Source organism: Nothobranchius furzeri, chromosome 1 (assembly GCF_043380555.1).
Source record: "Nothobranchius furzeri strain GRZ-AD chromosome 1, NfurGRZ-RIMD1, whole genome shotgun sequence".
In the NCBI taxonomy this organism is placed as follows: domain Eukaryota; kingdom Metazoa; phylum Chordata; class Actinopteri; order Cyprinodontiformes; family Nothobranchiidae; genus Nothobranchius; species Nothobranchius furzeri.
In genome coordinates, this window is record NC_091741.1 from 51,179,195 (window position 1) to 51,197,598 (window position 18,404).

Genomic DNA, 18,404 nt, shown 5'->3' on the forward strand with positions numbered 1-18,404 from the left:
CGAGAACAAAGTAAGGAACCTTGGTGTTATCTTGTCATCTAGAATCTTCTGGCACTGATCTGTAAGTGACAACAGCCATAAAACTCATGGAACGGGAGTGAGAGAGTGATTTTATTGCTTAGGAAAATGGGCTGCAGTAACCAAATGTGACCACAGGATGCCATTCTTACATATTGCGCCTTTAATGTGAGAATAAACAGTTATTATCAAGATACAAACAATTTTTATTCTAAACACAAATAAAATGGGCATTGGTTACAATTAATGCCATGTCTGAAATTTAAAGTATTTTCAGAAATTGTAAAAGGTCTAAATAATTCCACATCTACACTCAATAAACCCAAAAAAGGGTAGTTTTAGCAGCGATCCATTTCTTTGCAACAGTCTTTTTATTTTCCAAATTCAAGCACTTTTCAAAACGAGTTCATTGAAATCAAATTCCAGCCTTCTAATTTTAGAGATGCAGTCTGAAACGACCAAAAGTTATGATAAAACTTATAATGCAAGTTTTTTTTATCATCTAAGAAACTGAGCGATGTGCTTTCCTTATTTGTGGCACTTATTGATTGCCTGCAGGCATATTCCTTTGCAAGAATAATCAGATTACTGGTCTGTGATGATGATTTGTTTTTCCACCATAACACAAATTAAGACAATCTCATTAGTAATTTAGAACACAATTTTTCTACATCCTTTCTGTTGCGTTGTGTTATTGTTTCCCTACGACACACATCACCTCAGGGCACCCTGGAGTCACATTCCAAAGCCTCGCATATGTAAAACACAGTTTTCCTCTTCAGATCTCACTTATTTTAATTTTCACATGCAGAGAAGCGTATAATGTGTCATCGTGAATTCATACTCCCTTGAGAATGAACACCTACGTGCAGAATATGTGAAAGCTCAATGAGTGAATCATTCTAGAATCGTTCATGCTTATTTTTATCCTAACTAAAACATAAAACGTGGCCAGAGAAACCAGAGAGCCTGTGGCATTTTAACATCTTTTTTTATTGTAGATCTGGAAAGCTGCTTCAAATCAGATTATGTGTCTCATGAGGCCAAAATGCTTGGGTGACTAAGTCAGAGCCTAAGGGTGGAGAGGTGTGAGATAAAAACCTGGTGCAATTTGGGTTCACCTCTTTTAGGGATTTAAAAGAAAATAGGATAAATCAAAGAGCAGCATTCTCGGGTGCATGCATGCTGTAATAAATATGCACTCGGTGCAACCGCACTCTGCAGCAATGTCTTTATTGCTATAATTTACAGCTTTTTTGCACAAAATTGCATGAATGTATGGATGTTTTTGACTATGATTAACAAGACTAAAATTTTCTTGTTATTGTTTAAAAATAAAAAAAGGAAATTGACTAAAAACAAAATAATTGTACATGTTTTATGGCATATCTTTCAAGTTTTTCATTGATAATTCCTAATTCTATTTTTGCAATGAATCTATAAATTATTTTTGCCAAACTTAGACCACCAGAAGGCTTTCCTGTGGTAATCCATGCATGGAGAACACGTCTAGCTGCACAGCCAAGGTTTTCCAAGTCTTCAGACCTCAGCCTCTGGTTCACTGCTTCTGCCTAATAAAATAGTAAATGGAGGAAGCAGCTGCCTGAAAATGCTTTGCCGTCTTCTAACAGCCTCATCATGGTTTGGGGTTGCTGGTCATTGACATTTCAAAGATGTTGAGCAGATGGGAGCCACTGACTGCTGATTATCGGGATGAAGATGAGGCAGAGTCTTTATAGCGCTTTGATAAACACCAGGGCATGAGATGGTGGTAAAAAGTGAACCGAGAGCAAACATTTCCTGGAATGACTTCATGTGGCTTTGGTGGACCAGAGCTTCACCTGCTGCAGAATTGCTCGTGGGGTGTTGGGAGGTTGGTTGTCCAGTTTACAAGCAAAGATTCTGGGTCAGTCTTGGTTCTGGTTGGGTCCTGCCCTTTGTCTCCGATCCGTTTTGTGGTTTTTAAGGACGGTATCTCATGGTGCTGTCATGGAAAAGCGTTTTTGGTTTGTGAATGTCAGGGTCAGATGATGTGGTTCTGCTGGTGTCTTCTCGCCATGACCTTCTGCGTGCACTGGGATGGGTCATGGCTGAGGGTGATGCAGCCAAGATCAGTCTTGTTTCTGCAAGTCTGAGGCTATGATACTTTACCGGGACAAGTGGGATGCTCCCTTCGGGTTGGAGTCGGTCTCTGGCTCAAGTGAGTGTCTATCTCTAAACTGATGAATTGGGGCATTATCTGCAGAAATTGGGGCATTTCTGTAGTAGAGGAAATAGCTGTAATTATGCTCTGTCTACGTTCCAACCAAGCCCCCACAATGCGGGACAGAAATTGAGGCCAAGGCAGAAATAAAATAAATTGCAGTTCCACCCTCATCCGCTGGGGGCTGGCGTCAGAAACAAACCATTCCTCATTGACTCCCATGTTAAAAATACCAATTTCACAGCAGAAATAAACATGTTTACAGCCTGGTACCAAAACATGTTTTTGGTTTAAATTATCTAGTTTACACTCATGACAACTCTGAGGGGGGTGAATTTTTTTCTCACTCTTCTGTTTAAGTGTATTAAAAGCCTAAAATTCTGGATAATTAATGAGCATCAGAGCCACGTGACCACAGAGCTAGCTCGTGGAAAGGCCTCAGCCTGAAAACTGTCCCATCATTTTCAGTCTCTCAACTTAGACCATTAGTTGTAGCGTTTGTGCGTTCTTTTTTGGATATTATTTGTGCAATTGTTGGACAAAATGACTTGCTGTGGCATTAATTGCACTAATAGATCGTCCAAGGAGTCTCAACTTAAGTAAGTAAAATTATATTTATGTATTGTAGGTCACTGCCGAGCTGAGCTTGGATTTTAACATGTACTGTTTAACCATGAAATTTAAATGTAATAGGGTAAAACCCAGTGCATTTAACATAATGCTGCACTTTAGAAAATGGGTTGAAATATAACATGTTGGTGGAGCTGGGTTCCGACTATCGGCTTGTGGAGCTCTCAGGAGACCGATGTTTTCCACCCGTTCTCCCCTCCCCGCAGCTCGGCGCATCTCTGTCTGATCGCGGCTTCTGTCTGCTGCGCGGGCTGCCGGCTTGTGGAGCTCTGGGATGGAAACCTTTCCACTCGGTTCTCCCCAGCGGCAGCTCGGCGCATCTCAGATCGCAGCGGCGCTCGTCTGCTGTGCGGCTGCCGGCTTGTGGAGGTCTCGGAGACCTCTGTGTTCCACCCAGTTTTACCCAGCGGTCTGATCTCAGCTCTACCTAGAGGTGAGGCGCCGAATCACACTAGGGAAGCTAGCAGCAAAGTAAAGTCAGCAGATGATTCAGGCATCATGGCCAGATTGGAGGTTTTCTGAGCTTTGGGAGGAAACCCTGGGTCAGACCCAGAACTCTCCTGACTGGGAATGCCTTGGGATCCCCCAGGAGGAGATGTGGTGCTACTGGGGAAAGGAAATGCCTGAGCTTCTGGATCTGTTACCTCTACTTCCTGAGCTTGAATAAAAATGCAAAGAGATCATTTTCATCTTGAGCTTGCTAAATCCCAGAACAAATACTTCAAATGTAACAAGATTTCTTTCTCCAGTGAGTGCCTGTGCCACTGAGGTCAACAGACACGAAGCAGCTGCTCCATTAAAAGAAATATTCCCCGGAGCTCTAAAACTAAAAGGAAATAATCGTGCAATTAAGCCCAATCAAACAACCATAATGCACTAAAACAGCAGGGAGGTCACAGATTAACAAGTAACCTTTTTACTTTGAGTCACAACGAATCATCTAAGTAGATTCATAACTATTCAGATTTTAATAGTAGAACAGGACACACGAGGGCCATTTTCACACAGTGACAACGTACAAATAAAGCTGTAAAAGGACCATATCATTAAATTAAACAAGATGAAGGAAAAACAAAAGCACTAATTAGATTGGAAGTAGCAAAGAAGTACAATTAATGTGCATTATTAAAGAGACAATGTGTTGTTTTTACCATTAAGTTCTGGGAACATCCTGTTGTTGAAAATGAATGAAATGTTGCCCAGTTGTTGAAAATATTGGCAGCTTCATAACATCTAACCATAAAAATCAGGTCTAAAATATATGCGAGTGGGTCTCAGTACGCGCACTGCACCCTGCAGTCTTCAGCAAAGTGCACTTGGAGAAAGTGCACAGTAGGGTTTGAGTTCGTAGTACACAAGTGAGCAAATAATTGCTGAATTGAGACAGGGAGCATTGCGTCATCGATCACAACGCATGCCAGGATGCTGGTCGCTGTGAAACTTCTTTCAAAAACCTTTATTAACAACTTTCAAACAAACAACAAAGCACTTATACATACTTTCAGAAAAGGAACTTGAGACATTTCTCCTGCAGCAATGACTTGTGGGTAATACCCTTGCCCGAGGTCCGCATCGCTGCAGACGTTAGTAAAGTGCAGATTAAGGGTGCAATGGGGGCGTGGTCAACTTCCGCACTTGAAAATCGGGACACCCTACGCACTCGCACCCCTGGCCGGGAACGTGCAGTTGAAGGGCACAAGTGTGAGTATTGGGATTGGGCCCCAAGTCTCTGGGCGACACCATATTAGATGCCATGTTTCCTTCTATGAGAGCCCATGAGGACAAAATTCATTTACTGACTTGAAACAAACTGTTACAAATCTTTCTCCATTCATAAATGTTGTTTTACACATTTACCTCTTCTCTTCTCATGCATACAAATGTGGAATGACCTTCCAAGCACTACAAGAACAGGAGCTTCCTTTTCAACTTTCAAGAAACTCCGGAAGACCCTGCTCTTCAGAGAGCATCTTCTAAACTAGCACCCTCCCTGCACCCGTCCCCCCTCTCTACTGTCCACTCCTTGTTCCCTCCTCTCCATGATTCATCATGCTGCCTCACTGCCAACTACGACTGACTGGAAATTATTTGTTGTTGTTAGCCTCATGGGCAACATGCCGATTATAACTTGTAAGTCACTTTGAACAAAAGCGTCTGCTAAATACATAAACACAAATGAAATACTGCTTTGAATGAGTGCAAATATGTTTTTAAAAGTTTTATTGAACGTTTAAGAATCCTGCAGCAGATTTAAAATTTCTCAGACCTTTTTAGAATCCTGCTGCGGGCATCCTTTATCTAATAAGTCATAGTGCTTTATTAGGCACTGCATTGTACTATATCCCATCAAATCCTTTCCAGTAAAGCACAGAAAATGCTAACAGTACCATCTGGTGGACATAATTGGATATGCATTTGAAGTGACTTAATTGTGAGTGTAGATTTTGAGCTTCATAAGTTTGTGCAAGTACACATTTAGCAATTTCATTTATAAAATCAGAGCAAAACAGATGATATATAATCCTCCAGTAATTTCTGTTTTTCCTTAAAAACAGCATCGTCCCTTTTCAGGAGCGCCATCTCATTTTCCAGAGCATGGATTTTAGCCACAGTGCTCTCCTCCCGCCGATCCAGTTCCAAGATCTTTGCATGTAAGCCTAAGATCTTATTCCACAGCTCGTCTTTGTCTGTGTCCGGCCTGCAGTACGAGTGCTCGTCAAGCCGAGCGTGTTCCTCGTCCCCGAATCGTGTTTCTACCACACAACAGTCTGTGTTCTCCTTCAACGTTTCCAAAGGAACCAATTTTAAAGTCTGTCCAAGCGCTGCCTGAGGAGAAGCAGCATCTACTTCTGCCACTCCATTGGATAAAGCACCCAGCGTTTCACAACCCAACACGGAAAGAAAGGAGTCACCCTGCTCTTCAGGCTGGGTTCCAGCATGTATTGACCTTCCAATGTCGCCCGCTATCTCACAAGGAGTACTTTGTGTCTCTGAGAGGATTGACTCATGAGCAGAAACCGATTCTGGTGCCACCGGGAGGTCTGACGTCAGTTCTGAGTATCCTGTGACAGTCGTGTTTTCTGTGTTTAGCTGGATTTGTTTACATATTTGTCTCAAAATGAGGGGCCTCTTTCTGGGAGGAGACGCTTTAGGCTCTCTGTCAGAATCCGAAGTGCTGGGTTTGGTGTTTAAGCTTCTTTTAGAGGCAGCTGATATTTTATCACCATCCTGAGTGGAATAAAAAAAGATAAACTTCAATAAATACATTTAATAATTGTTGGATAAATTATGCATAGTAAATGCTTACAGAAACTGTGTAGATTTAACGTGTATAATGCAACAAATACTACAAAATTAAGTTATGAGCATCGATTCATAAAGAAATAAACATTTTACATCTACTGGAGGAAATATGGTGGGAATGGCTGTACTCTTCAGGTAACGGATTCCCCATCGGATGTCAAAGCAGTCTTCTGTAAAGTGTTCATTGCAGAGATACTGATGTCGACTCGGAGTCCACTCCTCCCGCCTCATGTTGTCCACCCACTTCTGAAGCCTCTGCTTGTCTTGCAAAGGAAACCTCCAAAGGCAGAGAAGAAAATTACCTTTTAAACACACACAGCAATCGCAAAGACACGAAAGTCTTATTTTAAAACTGACACATAGGTACAAAATACCACATTATTTTTCAGTTTAACACTGAATGGAAGCAGAGTCACAGCTGTAGAAGAGTAGGAAACGTACGGGTAGAAGCTAATTCTCTTATTTTCTGGCATATTGCTTATTGTCTTCCATGCAGTCCCCCCGCGGTTTCGGCAAACTTTCACAGCGCAGTAACGAGGCATATCTGCTGTGAATAACACATGAAAACACTACAAACGTTTGTAAACACGACAACCCTCCCAAAAATTTACTTCCGGGTTACAAACGTAAAACGGAGGTGACGTCTCTCTAACCTTTTTTTTAATCGAAAATAATCATATGACAAAATGGATAAATATTTTTTACGACATTGACTCGCAAAATATGTAAAACGATGACTTATACAAGTTTAAACTTATTTATTATTTTAATTTCAAGTGATATAAAAAAGCATGCTGTTTTTTATTAAACAACACCTTTCATCTTAAAACGTCTTGAATTGTATTACAAATATAAACTTTATAGTAAAACTTTCAGTGTATATTGTGTTATTATGTTTATTTCATATATATTTGAAGCCAAAAACAACTTATAAAACATCGTGAAGCGAAGACAGAAGTAAGTGCCGATCACTCTCTTGTTTCGTTCAAACTCTTTACGAACTCAGTCCTCCACGTGCGCACAGTTTCACCCAATCACAGTGCTCGGAGTCATTGTATTAGGAAATGAACCAATAGGAATGCGAGTCGTGGTGTTACAGCTCTGGAATGCTACTCGTCAACATCTAGCTTTCGTTTCACCATCAGCTGGAGCTGTTGGCGATTGACCGAGAATCCCTGAGGCTGTTTGTCAGCTCATCTGCAGGTAATCTTTATTTTTTTTAACTAAGCATGAACGTTATGTGTCTTTAGTGGTTTATTTAAAACCTGAAATAGATAAAAAATGTTACAATATGATCTATCCCTGCTTAATTTATGGAAGCTTCTAGTTTGTTCCACCAAGCTGGAGAGTTGTGAATTTGTCCAGGCTAACGCCTTCTTTTTAGGTTACTTTGCTATTTATTCTTCTTAAAACTAAACTTATATATATATATTTTTATTAATTTTAATACCACAAGAGGCTATTTTAACTCGTTCTGGTGTCTTCACAGCTGAAAACGTGTCAAACCATCAATATGGCCACAGCACAGTCGATGCTACTGCTAGCTGTTCATGTTCTACTCATCTCGGAGTTCATTCTGGCCAAGAGAGACTACTATGAGATCCTGGGGGTCCCCAGAGATGCCACCGACCGTCAGATCAAAAAGGCTTTCCATAAACTGGCCCTGAAGCATCACCCAGACAGAAACAAGGACCCGGGGGCAGAGGCAAAGTTCAGAGAAATAGCAGAGGGTAGGTGACTCGTTATGTCCTCCTATGTTGTCATGGAAGAACTATTGTATTTACCTATGCATACGTCATAGTAACATTTACGCATTTTGTTAAGATTTTCCAAATATTTGCCCCAAAAAACAAATGACTGCTTATCAAGCTGTTGAGTTCCAATTTTCAGATTAAATCTGTTTTAAAAACACAATTTAAGGAACTAAAATCAATTAGATCAGATTTGATAAATTTAGTCTTTTGGCAGACATTTTTTGGGTTTTTGTTTTCATCCAACAAACTTTATGATCTTGTATAATCACGAGTTTAAAGCTGTAAGTTTAGGAATGTCATTTTCAAGTGAATTTCCCCCACTGCGGGATTAATAAAGTCTATCCTATTCCCTTTCAGCTTACGAGGCGTTGTCGGATGACAAGAGGCGGAGGGAGTATGACCAGTTTGGCCACGACGCATCGTCAGGGGAGGGCCATGGAGGCGGCAACGAAAACTACAACTTCAGACAGCACTACCAGTCCTTCAACTTTGATGACATTTTCAAAGACTTTGACTCCTATGGTCAACATCATCAACACCAGTTCCACTCCCAGGATCAGGCACACCAGAAGAGACACTTTGACAGCCACTTCCAGGCTCACCGGGAGGCCATGAACAGGCAGAGAAAGGGCTACCAGCAGGGGGCCTTCGGCAGCGGACTGTTTGATGACATGTTTGAGGACTTGGAGAAAATGTTCTCCTTTAACACGCACACCTCCAGGACTGAGAACAGATTCCAGGGTGCAGTGAAGCAGCACTGCAGGACAGTGACTCAGCGGAGGGGGAACATGGTGACTACCTTCACCGAATGCTCCTGAGGCTGCAGAAAAACGGCACACTTAGGAGAGGAGCCACTCGAGACACAGCAGGGCTTTATTTTCTTTACTTGCTGTTTTGGAATAAAATGCTAATTTATTACCTTTTTTTTTGGCGAAGAGAAAGTCATTGTGTTTTTGGTTATTCAGTAAATATCCCAGCTGTTTTAATAAGTGGCTGCTGTTAAGCAATAACTCAGTCAATGCTCACTGCAAGGAAATAAGTCTTAGGATCCCCTTTGTTTAGCTCTCCATTTTCCTTTGTTTACTTGGCTTTTCTGATGATACAATCTGATAAGACTCCGACACGACCGAGGATAAAGGATCAGCTGAGGACATTTTTCTTTTGAGGTCACCGGGGCAATGAAAGTTGTTGGGAATAACAGTTGTAATACGGTGAAACTTTAATTCTACAGATATTTGGGCAATTCTACTATTGTGTATTTGTCAAACAAAAAAAAACCTTCTAGCAATTTCAGGAAGTCTCACCACAGTTGCTTCCCATGCTGTAACTTGTCCAGGCTGGCCATCATCAATGATACCTCATTTTCAGTTCTCCGCGCGGAGCAGCATCTACCTTCACTCGTTCAGGGCAGGAAATTAGCTTCAGTCCCACGACAAATCCTGGTAAAACGCAGCCGCCGGTGAGATGCGTGATGTCACCCAGCTGTGTTTGTCAGCTGTTGCTGTGAATCTCACTCTGGGCTCATTTACCAGCCAAGCTGAATGGTTCTGAGGAGTTTTCCAAACTGGTAATGTGCAATATTTAGCACCTTTGCTTGTCGTGTTGCCTATCTTTTGAAAGACAGTGATGTGCAAATGTCCTCGTCTTAAGTTTGCACTTTGGTGTGTGTGTGTGTGTGTGTGTGTGTAGACTGTTGATTGGAAAATGTTTTGAACAAATAAATAATTGCAAGAGAAGGTTTTGGTTATTTTGTGCAAACTCTCCTATGAAATGTTTGTTATTCTCTTTTACACAAGGACACAATCACCACTCCTACTGTTGTTCAAGAAAGTTCCAGCAGGGTGTGTTATTACTCAAGGCAGCAAAACTAAGTGTATAAATAGCTTCTGCTGCAAGAAGTGGAATAGAATCCCTTTAAATTCAGATTAAATCCAATTGAGCTCATTCAAATATATATGACATTTTGAGAATTTCAGAATAAATGACAAAAGTTTCCAGTAAACTCAAACCAAAGAGTATTTTTGACATTTCCTTTTTCTTGTAGAAGGAAATGCTAAAGTATCATGAAGTTGTGTTAAACAATCATCTGCTTCTTTAATGCAGTTTGAAAACATTAAATATAAACAGGTAAATGGCTCCATTTGGTCTGCTGTTTTTTTTTCTTCCTTTCTTAAAGCTCCACCAACCAGATATGATAAAATTATGGGATGGAAGTGCACATGACTAAAGAGGAAGAGGATAATTGCCTAAAAGCCAACCAGCTGACTGCTCATGAGTTCCAACCCCAAAAACCAAATTGTGGTTAAATTGTGGAAGAAAGAAAAACTTTCTGAAAACTGCCGCGTCATCTTTAAACCTGAATGTGGATCATCAAATAGAGCAGAAAAGGTTCCCACTTAGTTGCTGAGTCATCACACCTGGGCACTTTATCTTAAATGTTGTGTTCCTCAAAGCCTAAAACACAAAATCATTAAACTGTCAGTAAACCAACAACCCGTGGCACCAGTCGAAGTTCTGAGGGTTTCATCAGGACTGACCCGAGTTTATTTCTGCAGCTCGGTGGAACCATCAAGTTCTGTTTGGGTTTCATCAGAACACCAAGCTCTGCTCCAGCAGTTATTGTGTGCAAGTGACTCAGTAAACAGATGTTAGACAAAATCTCAGAAAGCAGTGGTTTTGTTTTTGCAGCCTGAACAGAAACCAATAATTCACAGAGAAGTTGCTCCCCTCAGGCCCAATCCCAATACTCGCACTTCCACCCTTGAGCCTTGAGGGTGTCCCGACCCTCAAGTGTGGAAGTTGACCATGGCCCTCTTGCATCCTTGATCTGCACTTGGCCCAAGTCCACATTGATGCAGACTTGGGCGAAGGGTATAACTCACAATCCATAGCTGCGTGGGAATTTTGAGAAGAAGGCAGAAAAATGGCTCAGGTGCATTTTCTGAAAAAATGTATTTTCAAACAAAAGTTCATTTTAAGATGATAACTGATATTTATTCATGCTCTGAATAGTTTAGACCAGGGGTGCCCAATCCTGGTGGTCCTGGAGGGTCAGTATCCAGCAGGTTTTGTGGTTTTTCTGCTCTTACACACTTGATTCAGTGGTTGAAACACATGTGCAGTAGCTCATCAGGCTCTGCAGAAGCCTGTTAATCACATTCTGATTGAAATCAGGCTCAAAATGAGTTTTGATAAAAGGATGAATGACTAAGTCCTTCAGGGGTACTTCTGAGTTAAAAATGCTCATGAAATACTCGTGTGGAGTAACCAGGTAGGTAGGTTTTAACATTGCAAATCTGCAACGCCTGCCTCCAGAGGGTTAAAAGTAAAACATGCTGGATACCGGCCCTCCAGGATCAGGATTGGGCACCCCTGGTTTAGACCAAGATTTAATGTGAACAGTAATGAATGTTAATTTTTCCAAGAAATTGATTGAAAGTTGTTAATAAAGATTAATAAAGAACTAGCACAAACAACGTTGTGGTCAATGACACAATGCCTCCTGTCCCAATTCGACAATTATTTGCACACTTGTGTACCAGACACTCAAATTCTTATTGCACACTTCCTCCAAGTGCACTTTGCTGAAGGCTGTAGGGTGCAGTGCGAGTATTTGGATTAAGTATCAGTGAATTATTGGTGCAGTCTTTGGAATGCTAGAACTAAATGCACCATCTGATTAGTGTTGGAGCAGCTCCTTAATTGGCCTGATAAAACACAGCGATGCATATTAAATGTGACACTCAGTAGGCCTGCTATGGAGTGGAATATGTAGGCCACCACCATGGAAAATTTCATACCAGCTGATCTGTAGTTTTTATGAATCCCAGCATTTAATTAAACCTGAGCTTAAGACTGTTGGCTCCACCAATGACGACATAGGGAGAGCTGGCAGAGACAATGTTCCATATTGTTGTTTTTCGCCCACAAAACCAATTATTTATTTTACTTAATTTTGATCCAGTTTATGTATCATCTTCATCACGGTATTCTAGCTCGTAGCACCCTGACATCCCCTTTTGGCTATTCCTGGGAGATCCAGAGGCGTTCCCAGGCCAGAGAGAATATAGAAGCTATTCATATCTGGATCTGCCTCTTCAGGTCTCAGTGATGGATAAACTCCATATGGAAGCTTCTAAGTCACATGATGAACCAACTTTGCTTGTTCCCTTGGTCATGATTCAAATTTCAAGACCACAGGGAAGGCTTGGAACATGGACCACTAATGGAGAGCTTTGCCCTTTGGCTTGGCTCCTTTGACAAAACCATCATTACTCTAAACAAATCCCAGATTTGTTGTTGCATACCGCTCCATTCTTCCATCACTCCAGACTTGTGAGTACCCCAGGAGCAACAAAAGACCAATGAAGTCATTATTTGGTAACACAGAACACATAAAATATAGAGACTGAGCATGATGCATTTAAAAACTCATATAATGGACCCACTACGTCAAACGCATCAGTAACAGCTCCATGAACTTGGCATCATCCTTGCACTTAAGATTTCTAGATATCAGTTAGAATGAATGAAGACATTGATTTCCTAACTTCTCCTGATTTTAGCGCAAAATTAAAATAATCTTCCATGCAGTCACACCGTGTTCCAATGATGCTCAACATGCAAGACAAATATCCCTGCAGGCTTCAAACCCCTCCCATTTCATGTCCAGATAAAAGGCTGCAAACCTTTTTGCTTGTTGGACTGAAAGCACGATATGACCAAGATGATTCCTGCAGTTACTCTCTACAACGGAGCCCAGATGCCTACAGTTGGTCTGGGAACGTGGAGGGTAAGGATAGAGGGTTTAAATGCATGCAGCAGCTCAGAGATGAACATTTATGACCCGCTTATGTTGATAATGTTTATGTTCTTTTAAAACTTCTTTTAAAAGCTTTGAGCGATGCATAAATGTCGGCATTCTCAGTTCTTGTTTTCATGTTTACAGCATTCAGAAGTTGTCTCAAAGCAGTAAAACTAATTGTAGCCGAGTGTTATCTGTGCAAGGCGGTACATTTTAACACTACTGTTCTGCGCTGTTGATCTCTGCCTGCTAAAACTGGTGTAGGGATCCATTTCAAAAGTACATCTAAAGAAAAAAACTATACAAAGATACATGCAGACGATTAATCTGATTGGGTTTTTACTTTTGCTGGTGTTAAACTGAAATGGTTGCTCATAATTTAAGTCACATTCCCATTTTTTTGCAAGTGGTGGAAAGCAGTGATGTCTCTTGAGACTCATTTTTTAATTCCCAAACCTAGAAATATTAATTTGCACAAGTTAAAACAGTCATAAACCTAAATTATACTTGACACGGCTGTTTGTCTTTTGTCCTGCAGGCAGAACCAGGGAAGGCGAGCGAGGCTGTGAAAGTGGCTTTGAGCTGTGGCTACAGACACATCGATGGTGCCTTCGTGTACCAGAACGAAGAGGAAGTCGGTGCTGGGATCCATGCTATGATTGACCAAGGAGTGGTTCAAAGGGAGGATTTATTTATTGCCAGTAAGGTATGACTAAGATGCTGTGAGAAAAGATAATTACAACAAATGTCATTTCTAAGAGTGTTTGTTTTCACTGTTGGTCATGCACTCATCTCATTTTAGGTCCACATTGTTCCAGATGTCTTAAAGGTCTAGTGTAATTCACACCATACAAATGTGGTTTCATGGAGCAGAAAATGGGATTGTTTGCTTTAAAAGAAAGGATTACCACTCGTGTAGAGAAAAGACTTCTTTTGTCAGAGCTTAAAAACACATTGCAATGTTTTTTTTTTAATTGGGAGTTTTCCACTAAACTGGTTCCAGCTGCTGATAGCTAGCCTCTTTCAGTGAAAACCAGTGATACCTCTTAGCTAAGCATGGAGTAATGTAAGGTTTTAATGGTATTACTACCAGTAGTACTTCAGTCTCACTGCTTTCAAGTGGATACGTTTGACCATGAGGATAAAAATACTTCTCTTTCCACTCAATGTGATTTATGTTTGAACGAAAACAAACAAAAAAACAACTTAAATTTAACTTAAAGATTATAGTTACCGGGCTGCACAGTGGAGCAGTGGTTAGCGCTGTTGCTTTGCAGCAAGGTCTGGGTTAATATCCTAACCTGCAGCCTCTCTGCATGGAGTTTGCATGTTCTCCCTGTGCACACATGGGATTGCCCTCCAGGCAATCTGGCTTCCTCCCACAGTCCAAAAACATGACAGACTGGTTGTTTGGTCTCTCTGAAATTGCCCTTAGGTGTGAGTGTGTGTGTGCTTGATTGTTTGTCCTGTGTCTCTCTGCGTTGCCCTGCAATGGATTGGCAACCTGTCCAGGGTTTACCCCGCCTGCTGGAGATAGGCACCCCCCCCCCCCCCCCCCGGCGACCCTGCGAGGATAAGCGGGTTGAGATTGAGAACGTTGATGGATTATAGTTAGCATTATATTTAGGCTTAGCTGTTTGTGGCTTACATGTCGACAATACGTGGTTTCATGTTTCCACGCAACTTTTACTTAGCATTAAGTTGCTAATAACTGATTTTGACCAAGTGAATATTGAACAAACGAATGTTTATTTTGATTATGCGTTGTTTGTACAGTTTTGATCCCTAGTACATTTACAGATCAGGGGCTTGCTTATGCTCATTGAGGTCTGAAAACTTCACAAGTCTTTTTCTAAGCAAACTTTGTGAGTTACCCCCAGTCAGTCGCGGCAGACGGCTGCTTATGGCCAGGTTCTGTTGGAGGTTTCTTCCTGTTAAAAGGGAGTTTTCCTCTCCACTGTCGCTACATGGTATAAAGACACTGACACAAGTCTGTGACTCGATGCAACCTGCTGGGTTCCTTATATAGTACATTTTTAACTCATTGGCACGATGAACTAAACTCAATAGGAATGTTTTACTTTTTGAAGTGGCTTGAGACGACTCTTGTTGTGATTTGGCACTATGTAAAGGGACAGCTGCAGCTCAGGAGGTAGATCGGGTTGTCCAGCCATCAGGAGGTTGTAGGTTCGATCCCGGCTCCCGTCAGAGAATGCTGCTGTTGTGTCTTTGGGCAGACACTCAAGCCACCTTGCCTGCTGGTGGAGGTCGGAGGGACCGGTGGCACCAGCGCCCAGCAGCCTCGCCTCCATCAGTATGCCCCAGAGCAGCGGTGGCCACACCAGCATATGGAAGTGTGTGTCAATGGGTGGATGGATGACTGTGTTGCAAAGTACCTTGGGGGGTTGTAGAATAATGTATGTAGAACCCCAATAAGGCACTGTACAAATACAGGCCATAAATAAACTGAACTGAATGAATAAAATCAACAGAAATCTTACTAGCGTTGAAAGGTGCCAGGTATGTAACTGATGTTTACACGCGTGTTCTATCCATATTTGGTGGAAGAAAGTTTCATCATATCAGCTAAGTGTGATCTTATGTCTTCAGTGAATGTGCTAATGAAGTTGGACTCCACTGAAGCTGCCCTTTGAACCCGATTCTGTTCTTAACTTTTATGAAAAGGATTTATAGACACTGCCAAGGTGCTGAGAGATATTATGAGTTAACTTTATTACTTTTGTAGCCCGTCTCATCCTTGTGAGTCAATACGGATAAACTTGGTTGTGAGCGAGTTTCCCTTAGCCTAAGCACAAATAGAATTCCCCTTTTCATGCTCTACTTGCACAAAATGTCAATAACCTTTTTTGTGTTTCTTAGTTATGGTGCACATTTCACGTTCCGTCCCTGGTGAGGGGAGCATGTGAGAGGAGTCTCTGTGATCTGAAACTGGACTACCTGGACCTTTACCTTATTCACTTCCCGATAGGGATGCAGGTCTGACCACAGAGGAAACCTTTAACCCTCCCACTGTCCTAATGGGTGTGACCCCATGAGGAAAGTTGACCATTGAGCAGGGTTGATGGTTTATCCCTTGGGTCCACGTGGCAGGGGTGAGGAGTGAGAACCACCTCACCCCTGCCACGTGGACCCAAGGGATAAACCACCAATCCTGCTCAATGGTCAACTTTCCTCATGGGGTCACACCCATTAGGACAGTGGGAGGGTTAAACTAAACTGATCTGACCTCACAGAGTTAGATGTTTGCCACATATTATTTGCTTGAGAAGTTAAATCTATCTGGTTAAAATGTTGCCTAACTTCTCTCCACAGCCTGGGGATGAAATGTTTCCAGAGGATGAGAACAACCAAATTATTAGTGATGGCAGTTCCTTCTTAGACACTTGGGAGGTATTTCAGGAAAGCACAATCACCATTCATGACTTGTTGGCAACAACCACTCACATCCAATAACATAAAACTGTTGATCAGGCCATGGAGCAGCTGGTGGACGACGGTTTGGTCAGAGCTGTGGGCATCTCCAACTTCAATAAAGACCAGATTGAAGCCATCCTCAACAAACCAGGCCTTAAGTACAAACCTGCCAACAACCAGGTGGAAAAGTTTCCTTATGGAGAATCACGTCCTGAAACAATACCACAAAACAATAAATTCTGTAATACTTTGGCTCTTTTAGATTGAGTGCCATCCTTATCTGACCCAAGAGAAGCTAATCAACTATTGCCACTCGAAGGGCATCTCTGTGACGGCGTACAGCCCTCTGGGCTCCCCTGACAGACCCTGGTGAGACAATCCACAACTATTATTTACATTCAAATGTGTTATTTAAAACGAAAAAACACTGATCTTTTTTGTTTTAATTAAAGGGCCACCCCTGATGATCCCAGTCTTCTAGAAGATCCTACAATCCTGGCTATCGCTAGAAAGTACAAGAAGACTTCAGCACAAGTAAGAAACCAATGCCGATCCTATTATTTCCCTGTATTTTCCCAAATATCTTTAAGCTATTAGGCCTTTTGGGGTTTCTCAAGTGAAAACAGTAATTTGGTGAATCCTTGTTAAGGAAGAACAAAGTGTAAAATGAGATTTTACCGATGACAACGTCACAAGTTTGCATGAGATGTCTCGTAAAAGGAGAGTCCTAAAGGACACACATTTGATAACAGCAGCACAAATTAAAGCAACAAGCCCAAAGAACAGGCACACTGTGTGCTGTGGTGATGTTTTCAGTCAGTGGTGATTGGTGGGACAACCACAAACCGTCAATGTGTACCGCTTCATCTAAAAGTGAAAATTAGGTCAGAGATAATCAGCATGGTGGACGATCAGATTTGTAGAGAAAGCTGTAACCACAGAAGATTAATGGGCGATCCGATTTCACTATTAAATGGTTGCGTTTCAGGTTCTCATGAGGTTCCATACTCAGAGGAATGTGGCGGTCATCGCAAAGTCAGCGACACCTCATCGGATCAAAGAGAACATCCAGGTAACTTTTAGACCATTCTTTTGGGGAGTTTCGTCCTTTGCAGATCTCATTTCTAGCATTCTTTTGGTTCCAGCTGTTTGACTTTGAGTTGAGCGAAGAGGACATGAAAACCCTTCTGAGTTTGAGCAAGAGCTGGAGAGGATTCCCAGCAAAGTGGTGAGCAGAAACGAAAGAGAATAAAAAGGACAACCCAACATAAACAGTGTTAATGATCTTTATCTTGTTTTCCCCACAGGGCTTCTAAGCACAAGGACTACCCATTTAATACAGAATACTAACATAAGATGCATCGTCTGTTGCGAGACTTCTTTTTTTCTGACAATTTACCAGATTATTTAGCATTGAAAAACTTTAATTTCCTACAGATTTATAAACAATATTGATCTACGTTTCATAATTAGAAGGGTGTAAATCAGGGGTGCAGGTAGGATTTTCAAACGGGGGGGGGGACAAAGTTCCAATGTACCCTCCCCCAAACACATGCACGCACACACACACAAACACACACACACGCATGTACACATACACAAACTATTGCAAGCCCCTTAACTAGAGCTCAGTCAGTTTGTGTAATTTCATCCAATGGTTTACGTAAAAACTAACACTTTTATATACGTGTTTGGAGCCATTATGCAGTGGAACGCTGGCAACAAAGCTCTGCCTGATCAACACCATAAATGATAAATGATCTGCACTTGTATAGCACCTCTCAGAGTAAGGACTCCAAAGTGCTTTACACTACAGTGTATCATTCATCCATTCACACACGTTCACACACTGATGGTGATGAGCTACGATGTAGCCACAGCTGCCCTGGGGCACACTGACAGAGGCACCCCACTATTTAATTCAGTCATTTGTTATTCTTCCAATCAATTACTAACCAAAACCTCATGCTTTATGCAAAACTTTAAATGATTTTCAGCAAACCAATCTTTGCAGAAAACATAAAAGCCCTAAAAAACTGCACATAAAATATATTTAAAAAACAATATTCACTTATCACTTAGAGCAAACTAGCAAACTTTTCAGCCTGACCAACAAATGTTCCTTCGTATTTTTACGTTATTTAGAAATTTTCATTATATTTGGAAAGTTTTAATTTATATATAAATCTCTTTTTAAATTTTATATTTAACTTTTTTTTCTGATTATGTGGCACACTTGACTTCCATACAACGCATC

General features: G+C 41.4%; 3 protein-coding genes across 3 annotated transcripts; 2 read left to right on the plus strand and 1 right to left on the minus strand.

Moving 5' to 3' along the window:
- Positions 1 to 5,198: 5,198 nt before the first annotated feature.
- On the minus strand, positions 5,199 to 6,777 carry LOC107384365 (THAP domain-containing protein 5). Its single transcript, XM_015957607.3, has 3 exons — positions 6,596 to 6,777; positions 6,248 to 6,431; positions 5,199 to 6,079 (listed from the first exon to the last, which is right to left on the minus strand). The coding sequence occupies exons 1-3, from the start codon at positions 6,694 to 6,696 to the stop codon at positions 5,348 to 5,350; spliced, it is 1,017 nt and encodes a 338-aa protein (XP_015813093.1). The 5' UTR covers positions 6,697 to 6,777; the 3' UTR covers positions 5,199 to 5,347.
- A 466-nt stretch (positions 6,778 to 7,243) lies between these two features.
- Positions 7,244 to 8,831, plus strand: LOC107384359 (dnaJ homolog subfamily B member 9). The gene is made up of 3 exons (XM_015957595.3): positions 7,244 to 7,357; positions 7,644 to 7,884; positions 8,266 to 8,831. The coding sequence occupies exons 2-3, from the start codon at positions 7,668 to 7,670 to the stop codon at positions 8,724 to 8,726; spliced, it is 678 nt and encodes a 225-aa protein (XP_015813081.1). The 5' UTR covers positions 7,244 to 7,357; positions 7,644 to 7,667; the 3' UTR covers positions 8,727 to 8,831.
- Positions 8,832 to 12,590: 3,759 nt separating this feature from the next.
- LOC107384350 (aldo-keto reductase family 1 member B1) lies at positions 12,591 to 17,504 on the plus strand. Its single transcript, XM_015957583.3, has 10 exons — positions 12,591 to 12,700; positions 13,251 to 13,418; positions 15,593 to 15,709; positions 16,046 to 16,123; positions 16,205 to 16,327; positions 16,410 to 16,516; positions 16,600 to 16,681; positions 17,136 to 17,219; positions 17,293 to 17,375; positions 17,455 to 17,504. The coding sequence occupies exons 1-10, from the start codon at positions 12,626 to 12,628 to the stop codon at positions 17,495 to 17,497; spliced, it is 960 nt and encodes a 319-aa protein (XP_015813069.1). The 5' UTR covers positions 12,591 to 12,625; the 3' UTR covers positions 17,498 to 17,504.
- Positions 17,505 to 18,404: the final 900 nt, after the last annotated feature.